Raw genomic sequence first — 26009 nt, forward strand, 5'->3', positions numbered from 1 at the left:
TGTGATGTCACAGCAACCTCTATGCGTTTTGCATATACCGTTGTGTCATCGTACAGGCTGCGGGGACATCACGGTGTTACGACATCACTTCCTGCAGGTTCACGAGCGAAAATGAGGCTTGGATCGCACACGAACATAGAGTAACACACGCTGGTTCACCACTTTATATGTACATTTTTTCTCTTTTGGGGTTTTTTCATATTGTTTGATCTGTTTGCCATTTTATGATTTATGGTAAAATAGGACTTTGGCAATTGTTGACATATTTGTATAAGGGAATTTTTATGTGGTAAAAAATATATACACACTAGTATTGGCACAATACATAGTAATTCATAGTTAGCGCAGTTATCACTTTTTCTTGTATTTACTATCCCACTTATTTGGTGGGAAACACTTAGCTGCAGCAAACATTTATAAATTTAACATGGATAATGGAAAAAATGTTGCCCCGGTGACACATTTTTCACATATGTGAGGGTTTACATCCACTTTAACTTGGACCTCTTCTTATTCCATTATGTGGCAAGTACAGTTGATTTCAAAAGATACACGCTTTTTTAATTTAATTAACATGGATTCTTATTTTCTAGGAGCTAACTCTGATTTATTTTCTGGAAAGGGTAATTTTTTTTTCTATAGGTTAGGATCACCAACATCAAACCTATAAAATGTTACTCACCCGTATGATGTGAGAGTGCCCACTTCTGAAATATAGGCTTGACGCAGCCTGTAAAGGGGACGTTTTAAACTCACAAGCACTCCTTCAAATGATCTTCAAATTTCTCTGTGACGGTCAAGCTGTAAAAGGTAGTGTCCGAAGTGGAAGTAGTGTGCTTGAGATCCAGGCAAAGCGTCGTCAGGCAAATAGTTCACAATCAAAATCCGGAGAAGAGTCAGGCAGGCTAAGGTCATTCACGATCTGGCGGCAAGGTACAAAATCAGCAGGCTGTAGAATAGTCGGGATATCAGGCAGGAGTTCAATACAAGGAAGATCACTGAAGTCAAAACACTCAGTGCCCGTTTATTTGGATTTCTTCCCTGGGTGTTTTGACTTCAGTGATCTTCCTTGTATTGAACTCCTGCCTGATATCCCGACTATTCTACAGCCTGCTGATTTTGTACCTTGCCGCCAGATCGTGAATGACCTTAGCCTGCCTGACTCTTCTCCGGATTTTGATTGTGAACTATTTGCCTGACGACGCTTTGCCTGGATCTCAAGCACACTACTTCCACTTCGGACACTACCTTTTACAGCTTGACCGTCACAGAGAAATTTGAAGATCATTTGAAGGAGTGCTTGTGAGTTTAAAACGTCCCCTTTACAGGCTGCGTCAAGCCTATATTTCAGAAGTGGGCACTCTCACATCATACGGGTGAATCTCAAATAGGGTTTAGGGTGCACTTCCACCTATTTTTTTTGATCACCCAGCACTTCACACCTGTATCTTCAATAGAAACCTCTCTTTTGGGGTTATTTACCACTTTTTTACACAGCGCTGTTTTTATCATTTTGAACCATAGTTCTTTTTATTTGATACTTTGTTTTTATACTGTCAATGGGTTTACCCATTTTAAATAGCTGCTCTTGGCCTTTTTATAAATTTTAACCACTATTGATAGAATCCACTTCACTTGTTGATACATCTTTTTTCTTCACTTGGGATCAGTTGATATTAGATCCCCGGCGCCGGAAGTGCATTTAGGTTCCCCGTTGTCTGGTTCATGCATCTTACTATCTATAAAATGTTACTATTATCAAATATTTATCAATATGCACATAAACATATTAATACATAATAATAAATATTGGATGAATAACGTTGTTTTAGAAGGGTGGTTATTCTAACGTGTAGGAAATATTATACCCTTTGCATTAACATGGATTCTTCTAGTGTTTCCAAAGCTGATACTTTTCCGCCCCTGTGTTGGGGTACACACAGACATAAGATTATAGCCAAATCTAACTGAAATCACAATATTGAGTGAGACTCATTTATGGAGGCAACAGTTATTGATGGGGCTCATTATTATTTGTTTGGTCACATGTGATCATTTTCCCCAATGTAAGGCTATCATATGGTTGTGTGACCATTTCATGTTAACATTAAGGCTGCCTGACACCTGGTGGTTCGTATAGGCCACAGTTGTGGCTTGTTTGATTGTACCCTGATTGGGTGACCAGTGATTTAGAGCTAGGTTTACCACTCTGAGCTCCGTGACCGTGACGTTGATGGGGAGCTTGGCTTCTCTGGGTGACTCTGTTTGCTGAATTGTGGTGCATTAAAACCCTCCTTCCCAACCTGTGAGGCTGGCATTTGTTTTTATCGCCCTCCATGGGTGTGGTAGAAACAACTTCCCCATTGTCAAGGTTGAATTGGAAATGTACCAAGCTAGGGAGTTCCTTGATTGACTGGAGAGTAGTATAAGGAGGTTGAAAGAATGATCAAACTTGTTCTAGGCCAACAAGATGTTGCCTTGGAGAGGCCTTGAATGGACTTGAGCGAAAGGGACAAACTCAAATGGGGATACTATGAGCCCCAGAACTCTCACAGAGAATCACACCAAGGGATGTCTCTTTAATATTAAGAACCGAACATGAGATCTTATAGAAAGGATTTTGTTTTCTAGAAGGAAGGAATTTATTTTTCCCCCACTGAGCCAAATTGAAACATGCTTGATGTTTTTTTTTTCTGGCCTTCCTCTGGATCAACTGCTGGTATAGAATTATGTATAGGGTGGTTTTCTATTTATTTACTTTATCTTTTTCTTTTTTTCTATGTATTTATTGGCTGAACTAGATGTACTTGTCTTTTTTCAACCTATGTTACATTTCTTTGACAAACTGCGTGATTCAGCACTGGCCATGAAAAAAAGGTAGTATAGGACTGTCTGCCTCCAAGAGGTGGTTTAAATAAAAGTTCAGATATCCTTTAAGCACAATCCAAGTTCCTATTGCTGTGTCCTATCAAGTAACTAAATGAAGAGAAAACACATAAGAAAACATAACAAAATAATACTTACAGCACTGATTTCAATAATATAAATTATTCCTTTTGAAAATTCACGCACAATAAATCATTCTATAAATATTGTGATCAAATAAAGTCCTCCAAACAATACATGAAAATATTTTTTAACCAAAATGTATTTCAAATAAATAATAATCATGTATTCTTTTGAGGACTTTTTTTGATCACAATATTTATGCAATGATTTATTGTGCATGAATTTTCACAAAGAATAATTTATATTATTAAATCAGCACTGTAATTTATGTTATACTCACCTGCTCTGTACAGTGGTATTGCACAAAGAAGCCCTAACCTCCTCTTCTTCGTGTGTCCCCATAGCAAGCCGCTTATTATAGAGGCACATAGTGTCTGCACGTTTCCAAACCTTGGGCCACATAGATCTGCACCCCGTGCAGCGTATCGGAGATACGCTACGCCGCCGTACCTTACCTGGCGTTCTTTCGAATCCTCAAAGATTTTGCGCCGTAAGTTACGGCGGCGTAGTGTATTTCTGGCGGCGGATTTCAAATTGGGCGGGTAGGGGGCCGAAATTTCCCGCTGTGCATTGCGCTAAATGACGTCGCTAGGACGTCATTTTTTTTAACTTATTCACGGCGACTTACGCAAAAAAAAATTCAAATTCAAATTTCGACGCGGGAACGACGGCCATACTTAACCACTTGCCGACCGCCACATGTATATGTACGTCCACAGAATGGCACGTACAGGCAGATGGGCGTACATGTACGTCCCTGCCTTTCCGCAGGTCGGGGGTCCGATCGGGACCCCCCCGCTACATGCGGCGGTCGGATACCCGCGGGGAGCGATCCGAGACGACGGCGCGGCTATTCGTTTATAGCCGCTCCGTCACGATCGCTCTCCGGAGCTCTGTATGTAAACACGGCTTCCCCGTGCTTCACTGTGGCGGCTGCATCGATCGTGTCATCCCTTTTATAGGGAGACTCGATCGATGACGTCAGTCCTACAGCCACACCCCCCTACAGTTGTAAACACACACTAGGTGAACCCTAACTCCTACAGCGCCCCCTGTGGTTAACTCCCAAACTGCAACTGTCATTTTCACAATAAACAATGCAATTTAAATGCATTTTTTGCTGTGAAAATGACAATTGTCCCAAAAATGTGTCAAAATTGTCCGAAGTGTCCGCCATAATGTCGCAGTCATGAAAAAAATCGCTGATTGCCGCCATTAGTAGTAAAAAAAAAAAATTAATAAAAATGCAATAAAACTATCCCCTATTTTGTAAACGCTATAAATTTTGCGCAAACCAATCGATAAACGCTTATTGCGATTTTTTTTTTTTTTTTTACCAAAAATAGGTAGAAGAATACGTATCGGCCTAAACTGAGGAAAAAAAAAATATTTATGTTTTTGGGGGATATTTATTATAGCAAAAAGTAAAAAATATTGAATTTTTTTCAAAATTGTCGCTTTATTTTTGTTTATAGCGCAAAAGTTAAAAACCGCAGAGGTGATCAAATACCACCAAAAGAAAGCTCTATTTGTGGGGAAAAAAGGACGCCAATTTTGTTTGGGAGCCACGTCGCACGACCGCGCAATTGTCTGTTAAAGCGACGCAGTGCCGAATCGCAAAACCTGGCCTGGGCATTTAGCAACAAAATGGTCCGGGGCTTAAGTGGTTAACATGGCAAGTCTAACTATACGCCGCAAAATACCAGCTTTAACTATATGCTGGGAAAAGCCGACTAGAGACGACGTAAAGGAATGCGCCGGCCGCTCGTACATTCGTGGATCGTCGGAAATAGCTAATTTGCATACCCGACGCGGAAAACGACATGAACGCCACCCAGCGGACGCCGAAGTATTGCATGTTAGATCCGAAAAGCATACGAGGACGTATACCTGTCGGATCTAACCCAGATGCCGTCGTATCTTGGTTTGGGATTCAAACCAAAGATACGACGCGGGTAATTTGAAAGTACACAGGCGTATCAGTAGATACGCCGGCGTACTCTGTCTGTGGATCTGGCCCCTTGTGTCTATGGAGCCGCGCTCCATAAACGTACACATTGAGACTTGGCCCCGCCCCCTTCCTCTTCCCTGCATCTGATTGACAGCAGCAGGAGCCATTGGCCAACTCTACATTGCTGTGTAAAGGGGTAAAGAGGGGAGAATAGATTGTGCACAGCGCTGGATCTTTTCTCCCCACTCGTACCCTTCACACAGGGAAAAGGGGGGAGGGGCAGAGAAATGGTGAAACATTTTAGCTTTTAGTACCAACTTAAGGGTTTATATTTATTTATAGAAGCTGGTTATTGGTAGAAGAATACTTTATTTAGTTCACAGTTTTGCAATATAACTTTCTCCCAATTTATCATATTTCTCAGCGTGGAGGGATTTATACATAAAAAAAAACATATTGGGGGAGATTTACTAAAAGAGCACTTCTGAATTTCTAAAATTATTTCTACCCACAGAAAGAAAAAATCAGAGAAAAATTTGTTTCAGCTCTACAGAATGAGTTTGCAGGCAAAGGATTGAGGTTCACAAGGGGTGAGTTGATATTTTTATTTTGGCAACAGTACATACAGTATTAGGCTCACTTTATAAAGATAGGAAACCAGGATAAGTATCTTTCTTTTTTAAATAAGTGACAGTTATTTTCAGTGGTGTCCAGTGAAATCTGAAACTTACATTCACATGACTGAAATTGTCGTATATTAGGTGGTGTTAGTTAGGGCCTCATTCACACTATATGTAGAGACCATTTTTCTACACACTTTCTTCAAGGACACATAGAAAACAATTGTTCTTCATGTGTCCTGTTTACACCATAACACTGGTATCACGTGCAGATTTTTTCTGCACAGAAATCTGACGGGACATCAACCTTGTGGTGTGAACAGGGAAGAAGAGAAAGTGATGACACCGTGTGATGTCCATCTGCACAGGAATAAAAATGTCACAGTGCATGAAAACTGATGTAAACTTGTGTCTCTTGCAAGTGAAATCTGCATTTTGTTTTTATTTATTTTTTGCATCAGCTTTCCTGTATGTATGGTGTGAACGGGGCCTAAAGCTTTGTAATATGAGCCTATTGTCATATATTTTCATTTATGTTTATTAACTTGTCCTGGAAACTTTCTGATTAGTATAAGCATCTGCTCTGCTTTTCTTGGCAAGAGATAATATAAATCGGCCCCAATACAACACTATTTCCTGCTATTTTTGTCCCTGTGCCATGCTGAACTAACTTCCATTCATCTTGTTGCTATGGCTAGCCCACACAAGGACATAGGCCTCTTTCAGCTTTCATCAGCTGACCATTAGCTGCTATCACAGTAAGGCACAAAATGAATAGCAAGTGTTCAGCAAGATTAAAACACTTACTAGTCCAAATACAGTCCTTACAGACTTCTAATATCCAAATTAATTGTCACGAGAAACCTATAGTTATAATAAACACAAATATTTGGAAAATGTCATATCACTAGCACTGCCAAATGTCAAATAATTCTCCAAGTTTTCATAGCAGAAGGGACTGGTCACAACTGAAATTACTGATGCCACATCACCAAGCTTCCTCATTGTTCCCGGTTTTCCAAACATGTCTGCTGAACCATATAATTAATTTATTTATATTTTTAATAAGCAGTTGGTGCAGACACAGTGATGGTTAAAGGCTAAATTCAATTGGTGCACCCCTTAACCCTAAACTCTGCACGTAGTGCACCTCTAAACCCTGAACTCTGCACATAGCGCACCCCTCAACTCTGCACGTAGCGCTCTCTTCTGTATATAGTTCATGCCTGAACTCCTACTATGTAACAATGTCTCAATGTTAGTGGCCACACCCACAAAGTGATGTAGAGGTAATCATGTGCAGTAACCTCTAGCAACCAACCAGTGAACAGTAATGATCTAATGTAATCTTTAGCAATCAGTGAGCAGAAATCATTTGCAGTAACCTCTAGAAACCAGTTAGCAGTAATAATGTACAGTAACCTCTAGCAACCAATCCAGTGAGCAGTAATAATGGTCTGTAACCTCTAACAACCAACCAGTGAGCAGTAATGATGTGCAGTAACCTCTATCAACCAATCAGCAAGCAGAAATGATGTGCTGTAACCTCTGGCAACCAATGCTGCCTGATCTGCTGCAGTAAACTGATTTTGAGTCTAGCTGCTATGTATTGTATGTCTCAGAGCGGGGTGGAGACCAAGAAAATGTTTGCCCAGGGTCCAATAATATGAAATACGGCCCTGAGTGTTCACCAATAGAGTTGGGCAAACGGTTCGGGCTGAGCAAGAATTGCAACTTATCCCCTAGGTGTTGAGTAGGGTTAAATTCATGACTTTGGTGTGAAGGAGCTCGAGTGGCTTACACAAACTCTTCAAACCTGATTTGTGCTCTGGGACACAGTCATGCTGGAACTGAAAGTGGTCTTCCCCCAAACTGCTGCTACAAGCTTGAAAATGCACAATGTTATAAATATGTCTTAGTGTGCTGTAGCATTACCAGCAATCTTCGCTGGAAATGCCTGAACTCAATCATTTTTAGGGGTGTTTACATTCCCGTTACCATATGGTGTATATATACACAGTACTGTGCAAAAGTTTTGAACAGCTGTGTAGAAATGCGATAAAGTAAGAATGCTTTTTATCAATTTACAAAATGCAAAGAGTGCAAACCGAGTAAAATGCTAAAGCAAATCAATATTTGGTGTGACTACCCTTTGGCTTCAAACCAGCATCAGTTCTTGTACAAAGTCAGGGATTTTGTAGGATCAGTCAGGTGTATGATTAACCAATTATACCAAGCAGTTGCTAATGATCATCAATTTCATATCTAGGTTGAAACACCGTCATTAAAGCGGAGTTCCACACAAAAATGGAACTTTCGCTTTTTTGTAACCCTCCACCCCTCCGGTGTCACATTTGGCACCTTTCAGGGGGTGCAGATATTTGCACCCACTTCGGGCATAGATCACTGCATTATCTGTGGGAGTCCACGCCACGTCCGCATCCCCCCCCCCCCCCGGTTTCTCCTGGGAAACACACTGGTCTCAGGAGAGAGCGGGGACCAGTGATGGCACGCCACGCTACTCGCGCATGCGCAGTAGGGAACTGGGCGGTGAAGCCGCAAGGCTTCACTTCCTGATTCCCTCACCGAGGATGGCGGCGGCAGCATCCGAGAGACAAGCAATTGCTCAGCCTCGTCTGCCGACATTGTGGCCGCACTGGATAGGTAAGTGTGCATTTTTTAAAAGTCAGCAGCTGCAGTATTTGAAGCTGCTGGCTTTAAAATAAACATTTCGGGTGGACCTCCGCTTTAAGTGAAACAGAGTGAGTGAGAAACTTATATAGCGCAACACATGCGAACTGAATCGCCACAGAGACAGATGTGTAGGAGGCTTAAAACTGGGTGAGGAGAAGCCAAACTCTGCTACAAATGTGAGGTTGTGGAAGACTGTTTCATATCACAGGTCATGCACCATAGCGAGATTTAGCACAGCAACAAGACACAAGGTAGTTATACTGCATCAGCAAGGTCTCTCCCTGGAAAAGATTTCAACGCAGACTGCGGTTTCAAGATGTGCTGTTCACGCACCTTTAACCACTTCAGCCCCGGACCATATTGCTGGTCGAAGACCAGGCCACTTTTTCCGATTCGTCACTGCGTTGCTTTAACTGACAATTGCGCGGTCGTGCGACTTGGCTCCCAAACAAAATTTGCGTCCTTTTTTTCCCACAAATAGAGCTTTCTTTTGGTGGTATTTGATCACCTCTGCGGTTTTTAGTTTTTGCGCTATAAACAAAAATAGAGCAACAATTTTGAAAATGTATATGTTTTACTTTTTGCTGTAATAAATATCCCCCAAAAATATATAAAAAAACGTTTTTTTTCCTCGGTTTAGGCCGATACGTATTCTTCTACATCTTTTTCATAAGAAAAAATCGCAATAAGCGTTTATTGATTGGTTTGCGTAAAAGTTATAGCGTTTACAAAATAGGGCATAGTTTTATGGCATTTTTATTAATATTAATATCCCCCCCCCCAAACAGCCCTGATCTCAACATCATCAAGTCTGTCTATGATTACATGAAGAGACAGAAGGATTTGAGGCAGCCTACACCCACAGAAGATCTGCGGTTAGTTCTCCAAAATGTTTGTAACAACCTACCCTCCTACCTACCTTCAAAATTCTGTGTACCTAGAAGAACTGATGCTGTTTTAAAGGCAAAGAGTGGTCACATCAATTATTGATTTGATTTAGATTTCTGTTCTGTTCATTTACCTTCCATTTTGTTAATTGATCAAAATAAGCCATTAACACTTCTGCAAGTTTTCTTAATTTACAGTGGCCCAGATTCTCATACATTAGCGCTGCTCCTGGGCAGCGTAATGTATGAGCTCTACGTTACACTGCCGCAGGTCTACAGGTTTAAATCCTGATTCTCAGAACACTTACCTGTAAACTTGCGGCGGTGTAGCGTTAGATTGCTCGGCGCAAGCCCGCCCAATTCAAATGGGGCGGGCACCATTTAAATTAGGCGCGCTCTCGCGCCGAGCGTACTGCGCATGCTCCGTCGGGTAAATTACCCGACGTGCATTGCGCTAAATGACGTCGCCCTGACGTCATTTGCCTAGATGTATACGTAAATGGCGTCCAGCGCCATTCACGGACGTCTTACGCAAACGACGTAATTTTTATTCAATTCGACGCGGGAACGACGGCCATAGTTAACATTGGTTGCGCCTGCTAATTAGCAGGGGCAACCTTACGCGTCGGGTACGCTACGCAAACGACGTTAATTCGCTGCGTTGACCTCGCGTATGTTCGGGAATCGCCGTACTTACCTCATTTGCATAGACGACGGGGAAAAGCGACGATGCGACACCTAGCGGCGGGAAAAAAAAATACTTTTAAGATCTGACAGCGTAACAGCCTTACGCTTGTCAGATCTAATGGGTACCTATGCGCAACTGATTCTGAGAATCAGTCGCATAGATACCCGGGGCCAGATGAGGTGTTACGACGGCGCTAATGGTGTTGCGCCGTCGTAACGCCTTTGAGAATCTGGCCCAGTATTTTTTAAGACCTAAAACTTTTGCAAGGTAGTGTGTTTCTATATAATTTTTTAGATGCTCATGTGTAAATTACATAAATACAGTACATCAGATATAATTATCTTGGTGACAGCTTTAAAGTTTTGCTAGCCTATTCTGTTGACGTATTATTGAAGATATTGTCATTCTCTGTATGCATTCGTTTTTTTTTTTTTTATATCTACAATAAACTTTTGTAAACAAAAACAAAAAAGTTTTGCTAGCCAATCAGCTTCTAACGTCAAATTGTTCAATTAAGCTTTGACAATAAAACCTGGAAGCTGATTGGTTTCTTTACACAGCTTCACCAGATTTAGCATTCTCCAGTTTTAGTAAATCTCTTCCAGTATGTGAAGAGACTGTACAAGAAGTATATTATAAGACAATAATATTATGAAATTAAACTATTTTTCTTTACATCCCTTCTGTTTGTAGGTGGCATGATCAGCTTCGATGTTTTTCCTGAAGGATGGGACAAGCGCTGCTGTCTGGATGTTCTTGATGAAGAACAGTTTAGCACTATTCACTTCTTTGGAAATGAGACTTCACCGGTGAGTTTAAGCTTTGTTATTTATATGAGGAAACAACATAAACAGACCTATTATCCATTGTCTAGCAATACATCGCTATGAAGCCTTTTTTCTTTTCTGTATTAAAATATAATACCTTTAAAGAGATCCTGTCACCAACTTAAAACATTGCATGTGAAAGCACAGAAAAATCAAGTGATTTAAATGCTTACTTGCAGTATTTTTTTCCTGTTGTCATAAACTTTTTTTAATGACTTTCATTGTGCCTCTGAACCTACTAGAAAATGTTACTATTTCAGGTAGAGTCAATTCCATTGCACAGCCTCTCTCTATTTGCACATCATAGTCCTTTCCAATTACACTATATGCTGGCCAAGCTCCTCTACCCCTTCCCTCACCTTCCTACAAATGCTTTTTTGTAGCAGCTGGGTAAGGGGCGAAGGGGAATACTATAGTGTGTGTCACTGCAGGAGCTGCCAAAATCACCTCCATGATGGGGGTACCTAGCAGCAAGGGAGGATTTTTCAAGTAATAACATGCTTAAAATACATTAAAAAAGGAGGTTCACCCCCCCCCCCCACAAAAAAAATTTAGTCAGCAGCTACAAATACTGCAGCTGCTGACTTTTAATATATGGACACTTGCCTTCCAGGGTGCCTGCGATGTCGGCATCCCAGCCAATCTTCGGATTGGCTGACAGGGGCAGCGCCGCTATTCCTTGTAAGGGAACCCAGCAGTGAAGGCTTTCGGCTTCACAACCAGTTCCCTACTGCGCATGGGCGAAGCTCGCTGCGCTTTCTATTTGGCTGGTGGCGGAGGAAGGCCAAATTTCTAATAGACAGTGCTGCAATGCCATCCCTGGAAGTGGGGAATGGTACCTGTCAAAAACAGGTACCCGTCCCCCCCCCCTTCCCCTGAAAGGTGCCAAATGTGGCACTGGAAGGGGAGAGAAGACGGATAAGCGGATGTTCCACTTTAAATATACATAGGAGTTGATTTACTAAAACTGGAGCATGCAAAATCTGGTGCAGCTGTGTATGGTAGCCAGTCAACTTCTAACTTCATCTTGTTCAATTAAGTTTGGAGAATAAAACCTGGAAGCTGGTTGGTTGCAGAGCTATACCAGATTTTGCACTCTCCAGTTTTAGTAAATCGGCCCCATATCTTCCTATAGAAAGATTGTACAGTTGTGGCCAAAAGTTTTGATAATGACACAAATATTAGTTTTCACAAAGTTTGCTGCTAAACTGCTTTTAGATCTTTGTTTCAGTTGTTTCTGTGATGTAGTGATATATAATTACACGCACTTCATACGTTTCAAAGGCTTCTATCGACAATTGCATGACATTTATGCAAAGAGTCAGTATTTGCAGTGTTGGTCCTTCTTTTTCAGGACCTCTGCAATTCGACTGGGCATGCTCTCAATCAACTTCTGGACCAATTCCTGACTGATAGCAAACCATTCTTTCATAATCACTTATTGGAGTTTGTCAGAATTAGTGGGTTTTTGTTTGTCCACCCGCCTCTTGAGGATTGACCACAAGTTCTCAATGGGATTAAGATCTGGGGAGTTTCCAGGCCATGGGCCCAAAATGTCAACGTTTTGGTCCCCGAGCCACTTAGTTATCACTTTTGCCTTATGGCACGGTGCTCCATCGTGCTGGAAAATGCATTGTTCTTCACCAAACTGTTGTTGGATTGTTGGAAGAAGTTGCTGTTGGAGGGTGTTTTGGTACCATTCTTTATTCATGGCTGTGTTTTTGGGCAAAATTGTGAGTGAGCCCACTCCCTTGGATGAGAAGCAACCCCACACATGAATGGTCTCAGGATGCTTTACTGTTGGCATGACACAGGACTGATGGTAGCGCTCACCTTTTCTTCTCCGGACAAGCCTTTTTCCTGATACCCCAAACAATCGGAAAGAGGCTTCATCGGAGAATATGACTTTGCCCCAGTCCTCAGCAGTCCATTCACCATATTTTCTGCAGAAGATCAATCTGTCCCTGATGTTTTTTTTGGAGAGAAGTGGCTCCTTTGCTGCCCTTCTTGACACCAGGCCATCTTTCAAAAGTCTTCGCCTCACTGTGCGTGCAGATGCGCTCACACCTGCCTCCTGCCATTCCTGAGCAAACTCTGCACTGGTGGCACTCCAATCCCGCAGCTGAATCCTCTTTAGAAGACGGTCCTGGCGCTTGCTGGACTTTCTTGGGCACCCTGAAGCCTTTGCAATTAATTGCAATTCGTCTGGTCACTCTTCATAACATTCTGGAGTATATACAATTTCCCATCTCAAAAAACTGAGGCAGCAGACTTTGTGAAAATTAGTATTTGTGTCATTCTCAAAACTTTTGGCCATGGCTGTATTTATAATGAATGGTCTGGTGACCATGGGCCAGATCCTCAAAAGAGATACTCCGACTTAAGTGCTGTTCAGTCTGTGTGTAACTTTGGAAACGATCCTCAAAAGGCTTTTTCCAAAGTTACACAGAAGATCCGGCATGTGTAATTGATTTACACTGCCTAATTTTAGGATGCAGTACCGCATCCGCCGCTGGGGGCATTTCGAGTCGAAATGCCGTTGCTAGTATGCAAATTAGCACTTAAGGCGATCCACAAAGCTTTCTAGCTTCTTTTTTGCGCCGTAAGTGTTATTTTGCAAGTGTAAAATTAGGGCTCGTTTTACAAAGTGTAAAGTTAGTCACACCTTGTAAAGGCCCATTGCAGCGACGGCATTTGGTATGCTTTCCCGAGGGAGAACTCCACGTCAATTTGTAAAAAACAAAACCGGCATGGGTTCCCCCCCAGGAGCATACCAGGCCCTTAGGTCTGGTATGGGTTGTAAGGGGACCCCCCCTACGCCGAAAAACCGACGTAGGGGGTCCCCCTACAATCCATACCAGACCCGTATCCAAAGCACGCTACCCGGCCGGCCAGGAAGGGAGTGGGGACGAGCGAGCGCCCCCCCCCCCTCCTGAGCCGTGCCAGGCCGCGTGCCCTCAACATGGGGGGGTTGGGTGCTCTGGGGCAGGGGGGCGCACTGCGGGCCCCCCCACCCCAGAGCACCCTGTCCCCATGTTGATGAGGACAGGACCTCTTCCCGACAACCCTTGCCATTGGTTGTCGGGGTCTGCGGGCGGAGGCTTATCGGAATCTGGGAGTCCCCTTTAATAAGGGGGCCCCCAGATACCGGCCCCCCACCCTAAGTGAATGGATATGGGGTACATCGTACCCCTATCCATTCACCTGGAGGCAAAAAGTAAAAGTTAATAAACACACAACACAAGGCTTTTTAAAATATTTTATTATTCTGCTCCGGACGCCCCCCCTGTCTTCGTTATTAGCTCAATTAGCAGGGGGGGCTTCTTCTTCCACTCTCCGGGGGTCTTCTCCGCTCTCCGGGGGTCTTCCGCTCTCCGGGGGGGCTTCTCCGGACTCCGGGGGGGCTTCTCCGGACTCCGGGGGGCTTCTTCCATCTTCTCCCCTCTTCCGCTCTTGACTCGGCGAACCCCGGTTCTTCTGCAGCTCTCCGGTGCCTTCTTCTTCAGCGCTGGCTGCCTGCTATGTTTGTGTGTTAGCTCGATTTCAAACAGGCAGCCGGCGCGGTCTTCTGTGACGTCAGGGTCTTCTGGTCTTCTGTTCTTCCGGTGTTGTCTCGTCGCCTGTTGTCGCTGTAATGATGGAAGCGCGCCTTGCATCCCATTTATATAGGCATCACCGTCCCATCATGCTCCGGTAGGTACCCACGTGGTGGGTGCACGTGGGTAGGCACCCACCACGTGGGTACCTGCCGGAGCATGATGGGACGGTGATGCCTATATAAATGGGATGCAAGGCGCGCTTCCATCATTACAGCGACAACAGGCGACGAGGCAACATCGGAAGAAAGGAAGAGAAGACCCTGACGCCACAGAAGACCGCGCCGGCTGCCTGTTTGAAATCGAGCTAACACACAAACATAGCAGGCAGCCAGCGCTGAAGAAGAAGGCACCGGAGAGCTGCAGAAGAACCGGGGTTCGCCGAGTCAAGAGCGGAAGAGGGGAGAAGATGGAAGAAGCCCCCCGGAGTCCGGAGAAGCCCCCCCGGAGTCCGGAGAAGCCCCCCCGGAGTCCGGAGAAGCCCCCCCGGAGAGCGGAAGACCCCCGGAGAGTGGAAGAAGACCCCCGGAGAGCGGAAGAAGAAGCCCCCCCTGGTAATTGAGCTAATAACGAAGACAGGGGGGGCGTCCGGAGCAGAATAATAAAATATTTTAAAAAGCCTTGTGTTGTGTGTTTATTAACTTTTACTTTTTGCCTCCAGGTGAATGGATAGGGGTACGATGTACCCCATATCCATTCACTTAGGGTGGGGGGCCGGTATCTGGGGGCCCCCTTATTAAAGGGGACTCCCAGATTCCGATAAGCCTCCGCCCGCAGACCCCGACAACCAATGGCAAGGGTTGTCGGGAAGAGGTCCTGTCCTCATCAACATGGGGACAGGGTGCTCTGGGGTGGGGGGGCCCACAGTGCGCCCCCCTGCCCCAGAGCACCCAACCCCCCCATGTTGAGGGCACGCGGCCTGGCACGGCTCAGGAGGGGGGGGGGCGCTCGCTCGTCCCCACTCCCTTCCTGGCCAGCCGGGTACCGTGCTTTGGATACGGGTCTGGTATGGATTGTAGGGGGACCCCCTACGTCAATTTTTCGGCGTGGGGGGGTCTCCTTACAACCCATGCCAGACCTAAGGACCTGGTATGCTCCTGGGGGGGGAACCCATGCCGGTTTTTTCTTTGAAAATTGGCATGGAGTTCTCCCTCAGGAATGCATGCCGCTGTCATTTTTTTTTCCCCCGACGCAACTTTAAGCCGTCGCGATCCTCAAAACTCGGCGTAACGTAACTTCGCGCATGCGCAGTACGGCCGACGCGCATGCGCAGTACGGCCGGCGCGGGAGCGCGCCTCATTTAAATGGGACTCGCCCCATTTGAATAGGAACGCCTTGCGCCGGCGGAATTTTAGTTACACAGCCTGAAATTTCTAGATAAGTGCTTTGTGGATCAGGCACTTAGGTAGAAACTTTAAGCCAGTGTAACTTAAATTGGATTTTTTAAGTTACGTCAGGTTTTTGTGGATCTGGCCCAGTGTCTTTAAGTAGCAATAAATTATGAGTTATAGTGGGAAGTGTGGCTTTCATGCAGACGATCATTATGTTCTGTGAGCACACGTTTTCATGTTTTTTTTTTAACAAACATTAGCTTGTGTCTGGAAGTTTTATAGCAATGGGAATTGATTTGTTATTAGAGAGCTTGCAGTATGTTTAAAGTATTGTTGTAAAATGCTTTATTAAATTAATTTTTCTGCTTATTATATCTCCTTCCAGGGGGGTAATGACTATGAAATTTATGCAGATCCTCGTACAGTGGGACATACAGTGACATCCCCTGAGGACACTGTACAGCGTTGTCGGCAACTCTTCTTCCCTGAAAGAGACAACGAAGTTTGATTTTGGAACTCACTATGCAGATGTAATGAAATGCCAAGAGCATGACCAGAATGGTCTACTAAAATGGGTCATAAAACATGCTTTGTTTTTTTTCTACCTGAAAGACGTGACCGTTGCATAGAGAAAAGCTGGCTATATTACAATCTACAATTCCATTGTATAGTTCAGGATTGGACTCTTGTATCCTGTCTGTTACAGTATTCAAGTGCACTAGCTACTTCATTGTTCGACTAAAGTAACTACAGGGCCACAGACATCAACATTGAGGGTTCTGCCCTGGTAACTCAGCAGCTTCTATATACATGATACGTACATTAGTAGTTGATGATGTGGTGGATGTTCTGTAGACTAACTTTATTGTCTGTTCACTGGGGTCAAAGTTGTTGCTGTTTGTGAGGACAGTCTAATTTGTTGGTGAAACCATTTTTATATGTAAGAGCTTTACTGTATATAATTAATATGTTTAGCTGTACATATCTACTATGTAAATAACTAGAGACGTGTTACCATTTTAAATGCAATTCCAGTGGGAGTGTCACATGCTTGGATATTTTGATACAGTCAATGAGCAACACTGCAATGAATGTCAGTCACTTTTGTAGTATTACTGCCAATGATTTCTACTAGTTGTGGTTCAAAAATATTTGGAATAATATCGCTATGTAGTCAGACCAAACAGTTCAATCCATGGTATAATACTCTATTTTGAAATACCTATTTCCCAGTAATATACTGATAAATAAACCACATTACTTAATCCTGAACCAAAATATTCAACATATTTCTATTTACTGTTTTAAAGGGGTTGTAAAGGTAAAACATTTTTTTTCCTAAATAGCTTCCTTTACCTTAGTGCAGTCCTCCTTCACTTACCTCATCCTTCGATTTTGCTTTTAAATGTCCTTATTTCTTCTGAGAAATCCATTTCCTGTTCTTCTTTCTGTAACTCCACACAGTATTGCAAGGCTTTCTCCCTGGTGTGGAGTGTCGTGCCTTCCCGCTCCCTTGGACAACAGGAGAGTCAGGACACTCTCTACGTTGCAGATAGAGAAAGGAGTTGTGTATTAGTGGGTGTCCTGACTCTCCTGTATTCCAAGGGAGGGGGCGAGCACGACACTCCACACCAGGGAGAAAGCCTTGCATTACTGTGTGGAGTTACAGACAGAAGAAGAGGAGGTGAGGATTTCTCAGAAGAAATAAGGACATTTAAAAGCAAAATCGAAGGATGAGGTAAGTGAACGAGGACTGCACTAAGGTAAAGGAAGCTATGTAGGAAAGTCATTTTTTACTTTTACAACCCCTTTAAGGGAACAGTTCTTGATTTCTTTGATTTCTCATGCATCAGCAGTCCCCCAACAGTCCATTTATTAAAACAATTATGGTTCCCAGCAGTGCATTTTGCATATAGATGTTTTGGGGCTGGTTCATGACTATATATAGTGTATTTGGGTCCAGGTGTTGAATAATGGACACAAACTTTGTAGACAAAGATCTACTAGTCTATAGCCTTGCATTAACAAAGTTTTCTAGGCCTGATCAGAACACCCATTTCTGAAAAGAAAAATACATACTTCTAAATTGGCTTGAATAGCAATTGGGTGACGGTGTAGTATCCGGCACCTCATTCCTATGGAATATAAGTGAAGCAACAGGGTATTTGTGTGGGATTATAGCAGTGCAATAAATCAGAAAAATAAATCAGAACCATAGATAGTCAGAGCGTGGTTTTGGATCCCAATATGTTCCGCCAAAATTGGGTTCTTCAGGGCATTTACAGATCACCGCTTTTCCCAAAACTCTGATAAAAACAAGATCATGTACATAATCAAAAAATATTCACAAAAGTACTATGAGCAAACAGTCAATATGATTAACTCACTCTGTCCAACCCTTTAAAAGACTTACCCAAAGGACCATCAGGGAAAGCCACCGAGTGAGTCCACAGACCTATGGAGGCTCCAGAGGCTCTATGCGATCAGAGCACCCAGTTGCTTTACATACTTTTAAATATTTATAACCTGCCCCCTGCCTCTAGGACCTCAGGTACAGCATTCAGATAAAGTTTGTAAAATGACTCCTAAAATTTGATCTAATCTTTATCAAAGTCACTGTAATAGATATAATTAGTTTTATTTACAAACATAACATTATGTTTTAAATGTGATATCATTAAAAAAAAATGCGGTCTAAACAATTAAACTCACACTGTCTACATTCAGGGCAATGCACCTGCATCCTCACAGATTTAATATTGGGAGCAGCGTCTGTGTCTGTGCATCCCAATGGAGATCAATGAGACTTCACAGGGATACACATTCCTGTATACAAAGCTGTCTCACTTCCCTTTTTAACAGTATGTTATTAGAACTAAGGTCAGGACTCTAAATCCATTTTTTTTTTTTCACTTATTTTTGCAACATTTAGACTAAAGGTTAAACAACCACTCATTTTGGTGAGAATGTTGGGAGGAATCTTGTTTTTTTATTTGTATTTTATTTTATTCTCTCCATTTACATCTCGCCTCTTTAGGCTAGAGTGGAGATACATTACTGTAGCTGTGTTCTGCAGAAAAGCAGGCGAATAAGTCCACAACCTTTAGTTTAAAATTGAGCCACACCCAGTTGCATGGTGCTGCCGCAGCATGTGGTTTGGCAATGTGTGAAAGCGCACCACAAAGAATTAACGGTGTGTAGCACGTCTGCTAAAGAGCAGCGTGTTTGCTTGCTTGTAGGGAAAGTGCACGATTTTGCACACGTTCCCGACCTACAGTAGTGTAAACTTATCATCTACCTTCACCAGCACACATGAAACAAAAGCAATTGCTTTTACATTGTTCATCTTCATATACATTGTTTGTTTGAGCTGGGAAGCCAGCTGTAAATAGTTTTTGATACAGTAATATATTTAAATCTAAGAAAAACAATACATTGGAAATTTCAATAAGCATGATTATTTTTTTTAATCCAAAACTGATAATCAATTTTCAGTAGCGTCAATGGGGTTCTGTCACACATGCATCAATTTTGAGGAGACCGTACTTTGGTCCAATAACAACAGACACACAATAGTTGGTTAAAAGGAATGCAAAGCTGTAAACTCACAATGAACTATATACATATATATATATAGTGGCGGTGGGACCCTGTGCGACCTTAAAGATTGCTGGTTTACATCAGATTTTTTAGAGAAAGACATGCTGATTGCACAGCTGTGTATTATTTAGTTGTACTCTGACTATGGCTCAGGGCCCCACCCAACAGACAGGAAGTCTGTGCCCGGGAGTCAGGTGGACTCCCATCCCTCTGAGAGGAGTCAGACGCTGCATGGGTGCAGCCAGAGCATGTATGTCTGCAGGAGGCAGATGTCATTCGTGATAGAGCAGCAAGGGGCTGATCAGGAGTAAGCTAGGAGAGAGCTTAACTCTAGGAAACTCTGTTTGTTCTGAGGAGCAGGCCTAAGGCCTGAAACAACCGGATGGCAAGAATGAAAGCCAGGAGGCTAAAGTATTGAGTATGTAAGATGCAGTAATGGTGGAACCCCTGTGAGGGCTACTGATGTATTTGTGAACTTTTTGTGCTTTTAAATAAAAGTGGGCTACCAGGCCCTTAAAAATTCAGTTCTGGACTGGCGTACTCACTAAAAACGCACCTACCGCTGGAGTCTGATCACCCCAATCTTACTATATGTGTATATATAGATATATATCTATATATATATATATATATATATATATATATATATATATATATATATATATATATATATATATATATATATATATATATAAATAGCTGACTGCAGACACTCATTCTTGTCACCACAAAGTGTTGGGTTCTCAATAGATGGTGCTGGAACAGATAATGGAAACCTTTATTCAGCTGTAGGGTCTCCAACATTAGCAATGCAGCAAGCCGGATAAACAAATGAGAAAAGGAGACAAAAAACACAAAGGGCTGTTTAGTTGTACACAACAGCTATGACATTTAAATCTTAGCTCATAATGTAGGGCAGCCATGGGAGATTCATAAAATTTACATGGCTGTTTCATTTTAAAAAGTGGGAGTCAAATTTTGTGTAGTTATGGTACTTGGTGTCTTGGTTACTACATGTGATAAAAGAAGTATTCTTTATATGCTTAATGCTGCTAAAACATACATGTAATAATACAATAGGAGACAAAATGCTTTCAATAATCATGAACTGTGAAAAATAAATGATTTCTACTGAGAAGTATAATTATATCTTACTTGATTTGCCTAATAAATTTATATTATTAAAAATGTATTTAAAGTGCTGTTTTTTCCCAAAATACTGAAATAATAAAAACGCATAAGCTAAACGAGTTTTATTGCATTTTCATTGATTTATTGCCAACACATAAACAGTAAAACAAGCTGACACAATTCTCTGGCTTGTAAACACACACTGACATTTTAACTCTTGTAAAAAAGTATTTTCTACAAGGGAAAGACGAAGAGCATGTATCCTACATATGTGAAGAAGAAAACAGATATAAAATTACTCAACAGATTGAAATTATAGCAACTCCTGAATGGCTGACAAATATTTCCTATAGTAAATGGATAACTTTTTTTGACTGGTACTCATTTAGGGTCGCATTCTACTATAAAATTATGAATTGGAAAAATTGTTATCAAAAATTTTTTTGGGGGAAAAAGAGTTTCACAAATAAAAAATAAAAAAGCTAGCCCAATTTTTTTGTATAATGTGAAAGATGATGTTACACGGAGTACATAGATACCTAACATTGCACACACTCATGGAATGGCGCCAAACTTTGGTACCTAAAAGTCTCCATAGGCGACCGCTTTCATTTTTTTTACAGGTTACCTGTTTAGAGTTACAAAGGAGGTCTTGGGATAGACTTGTTACTCCCGCTCTAACATTCACGGCGATACCTCACATGTGTGGTTTGAATGCCATTTAAATATGTGGGCGTAACGTATGTATGCGTTTGTATCTGTGTGGGAACACGCGGGGGTGCTTTGAAAAAAAAAATTGTATTTGAATTTTTTTATTTTTACACTTTCCCTTTTAAAAACAATTTGTTTAACACTTTTATTCCTATTACAATGAATGGGTAAACATCCCTTGTAATAAGAATAGTACGTGACAGGTCCTTTTTATGGACCGATACTCCAATACAGTCTTTTAGGATACCCATGGAGACTTCAGGGCATTTATTGAAAATGCACACGCGCTGTTTCATCTGGGGCAAGCTGCAAGAACCAGGAGTAGACAGCTGGCTCCTGCTGATGTCAAAGGTGAAGATGGTGGCATGGGACTTGGTATACAGCAGTATAGTGGTGGATCAGTACAGATGCCACTGAAATTGTTGAGTGTGTGTGTATGATTTTGTGAATGACTAGAGAAAGCCAGTTCTTCAATTATCAAATATTTTTCATTTGACCAAGCCATTATTTCTAGGAGTCTCTTGCTGTAAAAATTGAGGATGGGACAGTCAGTGGTCATGCCCAAAAGGAAACAGGCTTGAACAGCTTTTTTTCAACCACTTGTGTGGGGATTTTCGATTGGCAATTCATATGCTCAGATATTACAAGATCCTGTGTGGTTTATTACTTGTTCCTATACTGCTGTTCTTTAGTATCATCGTCGACATCTTTTTTTTTTTTTTTTTTTTTTTTAGCACTATAGAGATATGTAATAAATGTTTTTATAGTACTTTGATAGTCGGTATCAATAGAAATGCTATGTGAATGTACTGTAGCAGTCAGTTACACTCATGTTGATTTATAAAGGCAAATAGACGATGTATGTGGCAAAGGAATTTTCCCTTTTTTTTGTGAATGTGGTAAAAATATTTTTAAAAAGAACATGCAAGGATGATTCAGATGATTGGATGATGGAAGTCAGGAGAGTTTTACCCCATCCACTAAGCTAGGTGAAAATTCCCTTGCAAAGTAAAAATGCCCTTTTTTAAGTAAGCAGTTTATTAAGCCTTTAGCAAATCCACCCCAAGATGTGAAAGCTCGCTGAGAAAAGTACTGGCAAAGCAGTGCGTTTTTCCTGTAAGAATTATGGCAACAGGATCGTTAGTATAAACTTTTTTATTTATATTGCACATTGAAAAGAAACAAGGATCACATGGATACCATAAGATAAGAGTTTAGATGTAAGCATACAATTGTGGATTTAAGACTAGCTGTACTTGGGTTGGTTATTAAATGAACAACATTGTTCCAGAGACTTACACTATATAACATATATTATTTTCTCCCCACTTCTAAAACCACAAGCAATATATACAGTTCCATAACTTTTTCAGTTGGATAAAACAACAGACATTTCAGGCTTTAAAGAATTACCTGGAATTGCAGTCTATTTAGCATTCAGTGCAATACCACCTAGTGGAGCACTCCAATATTTTATGGCTGATCTGGATACTCTACAATGAAGCCTTCTGATTTCAATCAGTTACATGGGGACAAAGGTCAAAATGTTGGCGACTCCACTATGATACTTCAAAGTGCGGCAAGAAGCAGATGTCAGACAGTCCATTAAATTGTAAATCAAATTTTTGAATTCCCTAAACGGTTTTAAAATGGTTAGCTCTCATTACATTCATGAGTCTGCATGTATTGTTTTCAGAAGTGTTCAGGTTAGTGCTTAAAGGCGTTTTATTCTTCTTAAAATATTAAAACATTAGTGCTTGGGCAGACCTGACCAATTTGCAGCATAGATCCTTTGAGTAATAAAAACGCTTACTATGGGCTGTCTCTGGCACTTTGGAAAGAAATGTATTCATGTAAGTACAAGTGAGCATCCTAACCACTCCAATCCTAAAACCATTGAAGTCATGACCCTATTGGTCACTATCACAATTTAAACACTGTAGACAGTATGCTTAATGCTTTGACTTTAGGTACTTTTATTTTGCATATAGAGTTTTAAGATCGTTCTTACATATTTGTGAGTTTATTATTATAAAGAGTCTCAACCATGTCACTACTTCATGATTAATTATTAAGCTGCCTAAAGTCTGACTAAGGCCCCGTACACACGACCAAACATGTATGCTGAAACTGGTCCGCGGGCCAGTTTCAGCATACATGTTCGGTCGTGTGTGGGCGCGAGCGGGCCGAATTCCAGCAAACATTTGCCCGCCGGGCCTTTTCCCAACGGGCAAATATTCCTGGACGTGTTTTAAAACCGTCCGCTGGAATCCTGCCCGCTCGGACATGTACGGTCATCAGTACAGACCTACCGTACATGTCCAGGCGCCCGCCGTCCCTCGCATGCGTCGAATGACTTTGACGCATGCGTGGAAGCCTTTAAATGGCAGGCCCGCCCACGTCTCCGCGTCATCGCCGCGTCATCGTCGCGGCGACGACGCGGACACGCCCCGCGTATTGTTTACGCGCGGACTTCTGTACGATGGTGTGTACAACCATCGTACAGAAGCCCTCTGGCAGACATGTACGGTGAAAACGGTCCGACGGACCGCTTTCACCGTACATGTTTGTTCGTGTGTACCCGGCCTAAGACAGACATTATTTTTTATGTAGTTAAGATAAGGGTTGACATTCTCCCTTTCCTTTATAGGCTCACATATGAAAGCAAGCAATGCCCAGGGAAATTCGATAAGTTCTGGTTGGGATGGATAGATGCTAATGGCTAAAAGTAGTTGTGGTGGATGTGATGGTGTCCCGTCTGGATCCCAGTGTCCTCATCCTCCTTTCCTTTCTCCCCCCCGGAATTATGCCATCCCTCAGGTATGCGGGCTAAATATAAGGAAATAGGATGTGGAAAAAAGATGCTGATGGAGATCCTTGGTTGATGCTAGCAATTGTTCTGTAGATCTCTAGGATGTTTGCCACCGGATTTGGGATTAGATCCCTAGATTGATATAGACTTCCTCCTATAATTTACAAATGTTTTGATGTATTTCCACTGAGCGTGACTTTGTAATGATGATTTGTTATACAATAAAACTTTTCTGTTAAAAAAAAAAGATAAGGGTACTTTACCATACTTTGTATTTCCATTAGGAATGTTTCCTATACAATCTATTAGTTAACCTGCATTGTTTTGATGTGAATTTGACATGTTTTTTAGAAAAATGTCATGTCAGGTGACTTAAAAGGCAAATTGTAGGCCAAATCACAAATGCTGCATGCAAGACTATTTCCCAATCCTCTGCATTCTAACACATTGGTGTAAAGAGCTCATCAGGTCCATGCAAAATGCATGACCAATGTCATGGTGTAAAACAGTCCTAACACAAGAAGTGCAGAATGGTTCACTGAACACCTACAGATGACAGTAATAACACCACTATATGAAATACAGAAAATCTAACTGCAAAAAGAAAAACAGAATGAAACAGGCAGTGAATGAATGCTAAACAGGTTTGTTTCAAATGTCTAGGCTGCTATTTACCAGCAAAATTCTAATTCCTTACCAGAACATTGCAAGTATTAACTAGTATATATATCTCTAACTGTAGTTCAAATGTAATTAAAGGCAACATTGTATTAAAATATGTATTTGAAATAGCAAATATCTTTTTGTAGCTTGTGTGCTTCCTAGGAAAAAAAAAGCATATCTATTGCATACCACCTACAGTATATTGTAGCGAAAACCAAGCATTTCTTACATTTTATCATAAAGTAAAGTACGGTACCTTTAATTAAAAATCTTATAAACTGATATTAGCCTTTTTACTTTCCTGATTTGATCATGCTGTAGAAGTATCGTGACAGTGTTCTTCTTTAACCACTTTAGCCCCGGAAGAATTTACCCCCTTCCTGACCAGAGCAATTTTTGCATTTCGGCACTGCATCGTTTTAACTGACAACTGCACGGTCGTGCGCCGTGGCACCCAAACAAAATTGACGTCCTTTTTTTCTCACAAATAGAGCTTTCTTTTTGTGGTATTTGATCACCTCTGTGGTTTTTATTTTTTGCACTATAAACAAAAAAACTGCGACAATTTGTAAGAAAAATCTATATTTTTTACCTTTTGCTATAATAAATTTCCCCAAAAAAAATGTTTCCTCAGTTTAGGCCAATATGTATTCTTCTACATATTTTTGGTAAAAAAAAATCGCAATAAGCGTATATTGATTGGTTTGAGCAAAAGTTATAGCGTTTACAAAATAGGGGATAGATTTATGGCAATTTTTATTATTATTCTTTTTATTGGTAATGACTGCGACATTATGGCGGACACATTGGACACTTTTGATGCTATTTTGGGACCATTGTCATTTATACAACAACCAGTGCTATAGAACTTCACTGATTACTGTGTAAATGACACTGGCAGGGAAGGGGTTAAACACTAGGGGGCGCTGAAGGGGTTAAGTGTGTCCTAGGGAGTGATTCTAACTGTGTAGGGGATGGGCTACCAGTGACATGGCAGTGATCACTGCTCCTGATGACAGGGAGCAGTAGATCTCTGTCCTGTCACTAGGCAGAACAGAGAAATGCCTTGTTTGCATCGAGTCTGCAGGTCCCACGGGCATTGTGACGGAGCACGCGGCGAGCGTGTGCGCCCACAATGGCGCAATTTAAAGGTTGACGTACCTGTACGCCCATTTTCCCAGCTGTGCCATTGTGCAGACGTATATCGTCGCGCTCTGGTCGGCATTTGGAAACAGACCAAAAGACTCACAGGGCTCCTGTACAATTCACACTGGCGCTGCTGCGGTGATGTGTGAACCAGCTCCATAGAGAGCCAGTCACAATCTCCTGCCATGCAAATTGGATGCAGGGAAAAGTGAGAACCCAGTCTTAATGTCTACAGAACAAGGCGCCCACTGACATACAGGTATGTAAAAGGGGTCTAAACTCCTCCTTTGCCGGCAGGAAGGGTGTAGATCAGAATGAAGCATTTTTAAAATGTAGAGATTTG

General features: G+C 41.8%; 1 protein-coding gene across 4 annotated transcripts in view; it reads left to right on the top strand.

Moving 5' to 3' along the window:
• The window catches only part of PMM1 (phosphomannomutase 1), a 106048-nt gene extending 89453 nt beyond the window's left edge, over nucleotides 1–16595 (top strand). For 3 of the 4 annotated variants that reach the window (XM_040359643.1, XM_040359645.1, XM_040359646.1), the window contains 3 exons: nucleotides 5475–5550; nucleotides 10543–10658; nucleotides 15989–16595. In XM_040359643.1, coding sequence (XP_040215577.1) covers nucleotides 5475–5550; nucleotides 10543–10658; nucleotides 15989–16111 — 315 coding nt within the window. In that variant the 3' untranslated portion in view covers nucleotides 16112–16595. The remainder of the gene's footprint in view (nucleotides 1–5474; nucleotides 5551–10542; nucleotides 10659–15988) is intronic. The other variant, XM_040359644.1, reaches the window with a different exon arrangement.
• Nucleotides 16596–26009: the final 9414 nt, after the last annotated feature.

The sequence above is a fragment of the Rana temporaria genome, chromosome 7, assembly GCF_905171775.1.
Source record: "Rana temporaria chromosome 7, aRanTem1.1, whole genome shotgun sequence".
Lineage (NCBI taxonomy): Eukaryota > Metazoa > Chordata > Amphibia > Anura > Ranidae > Rana > Rana temporaria.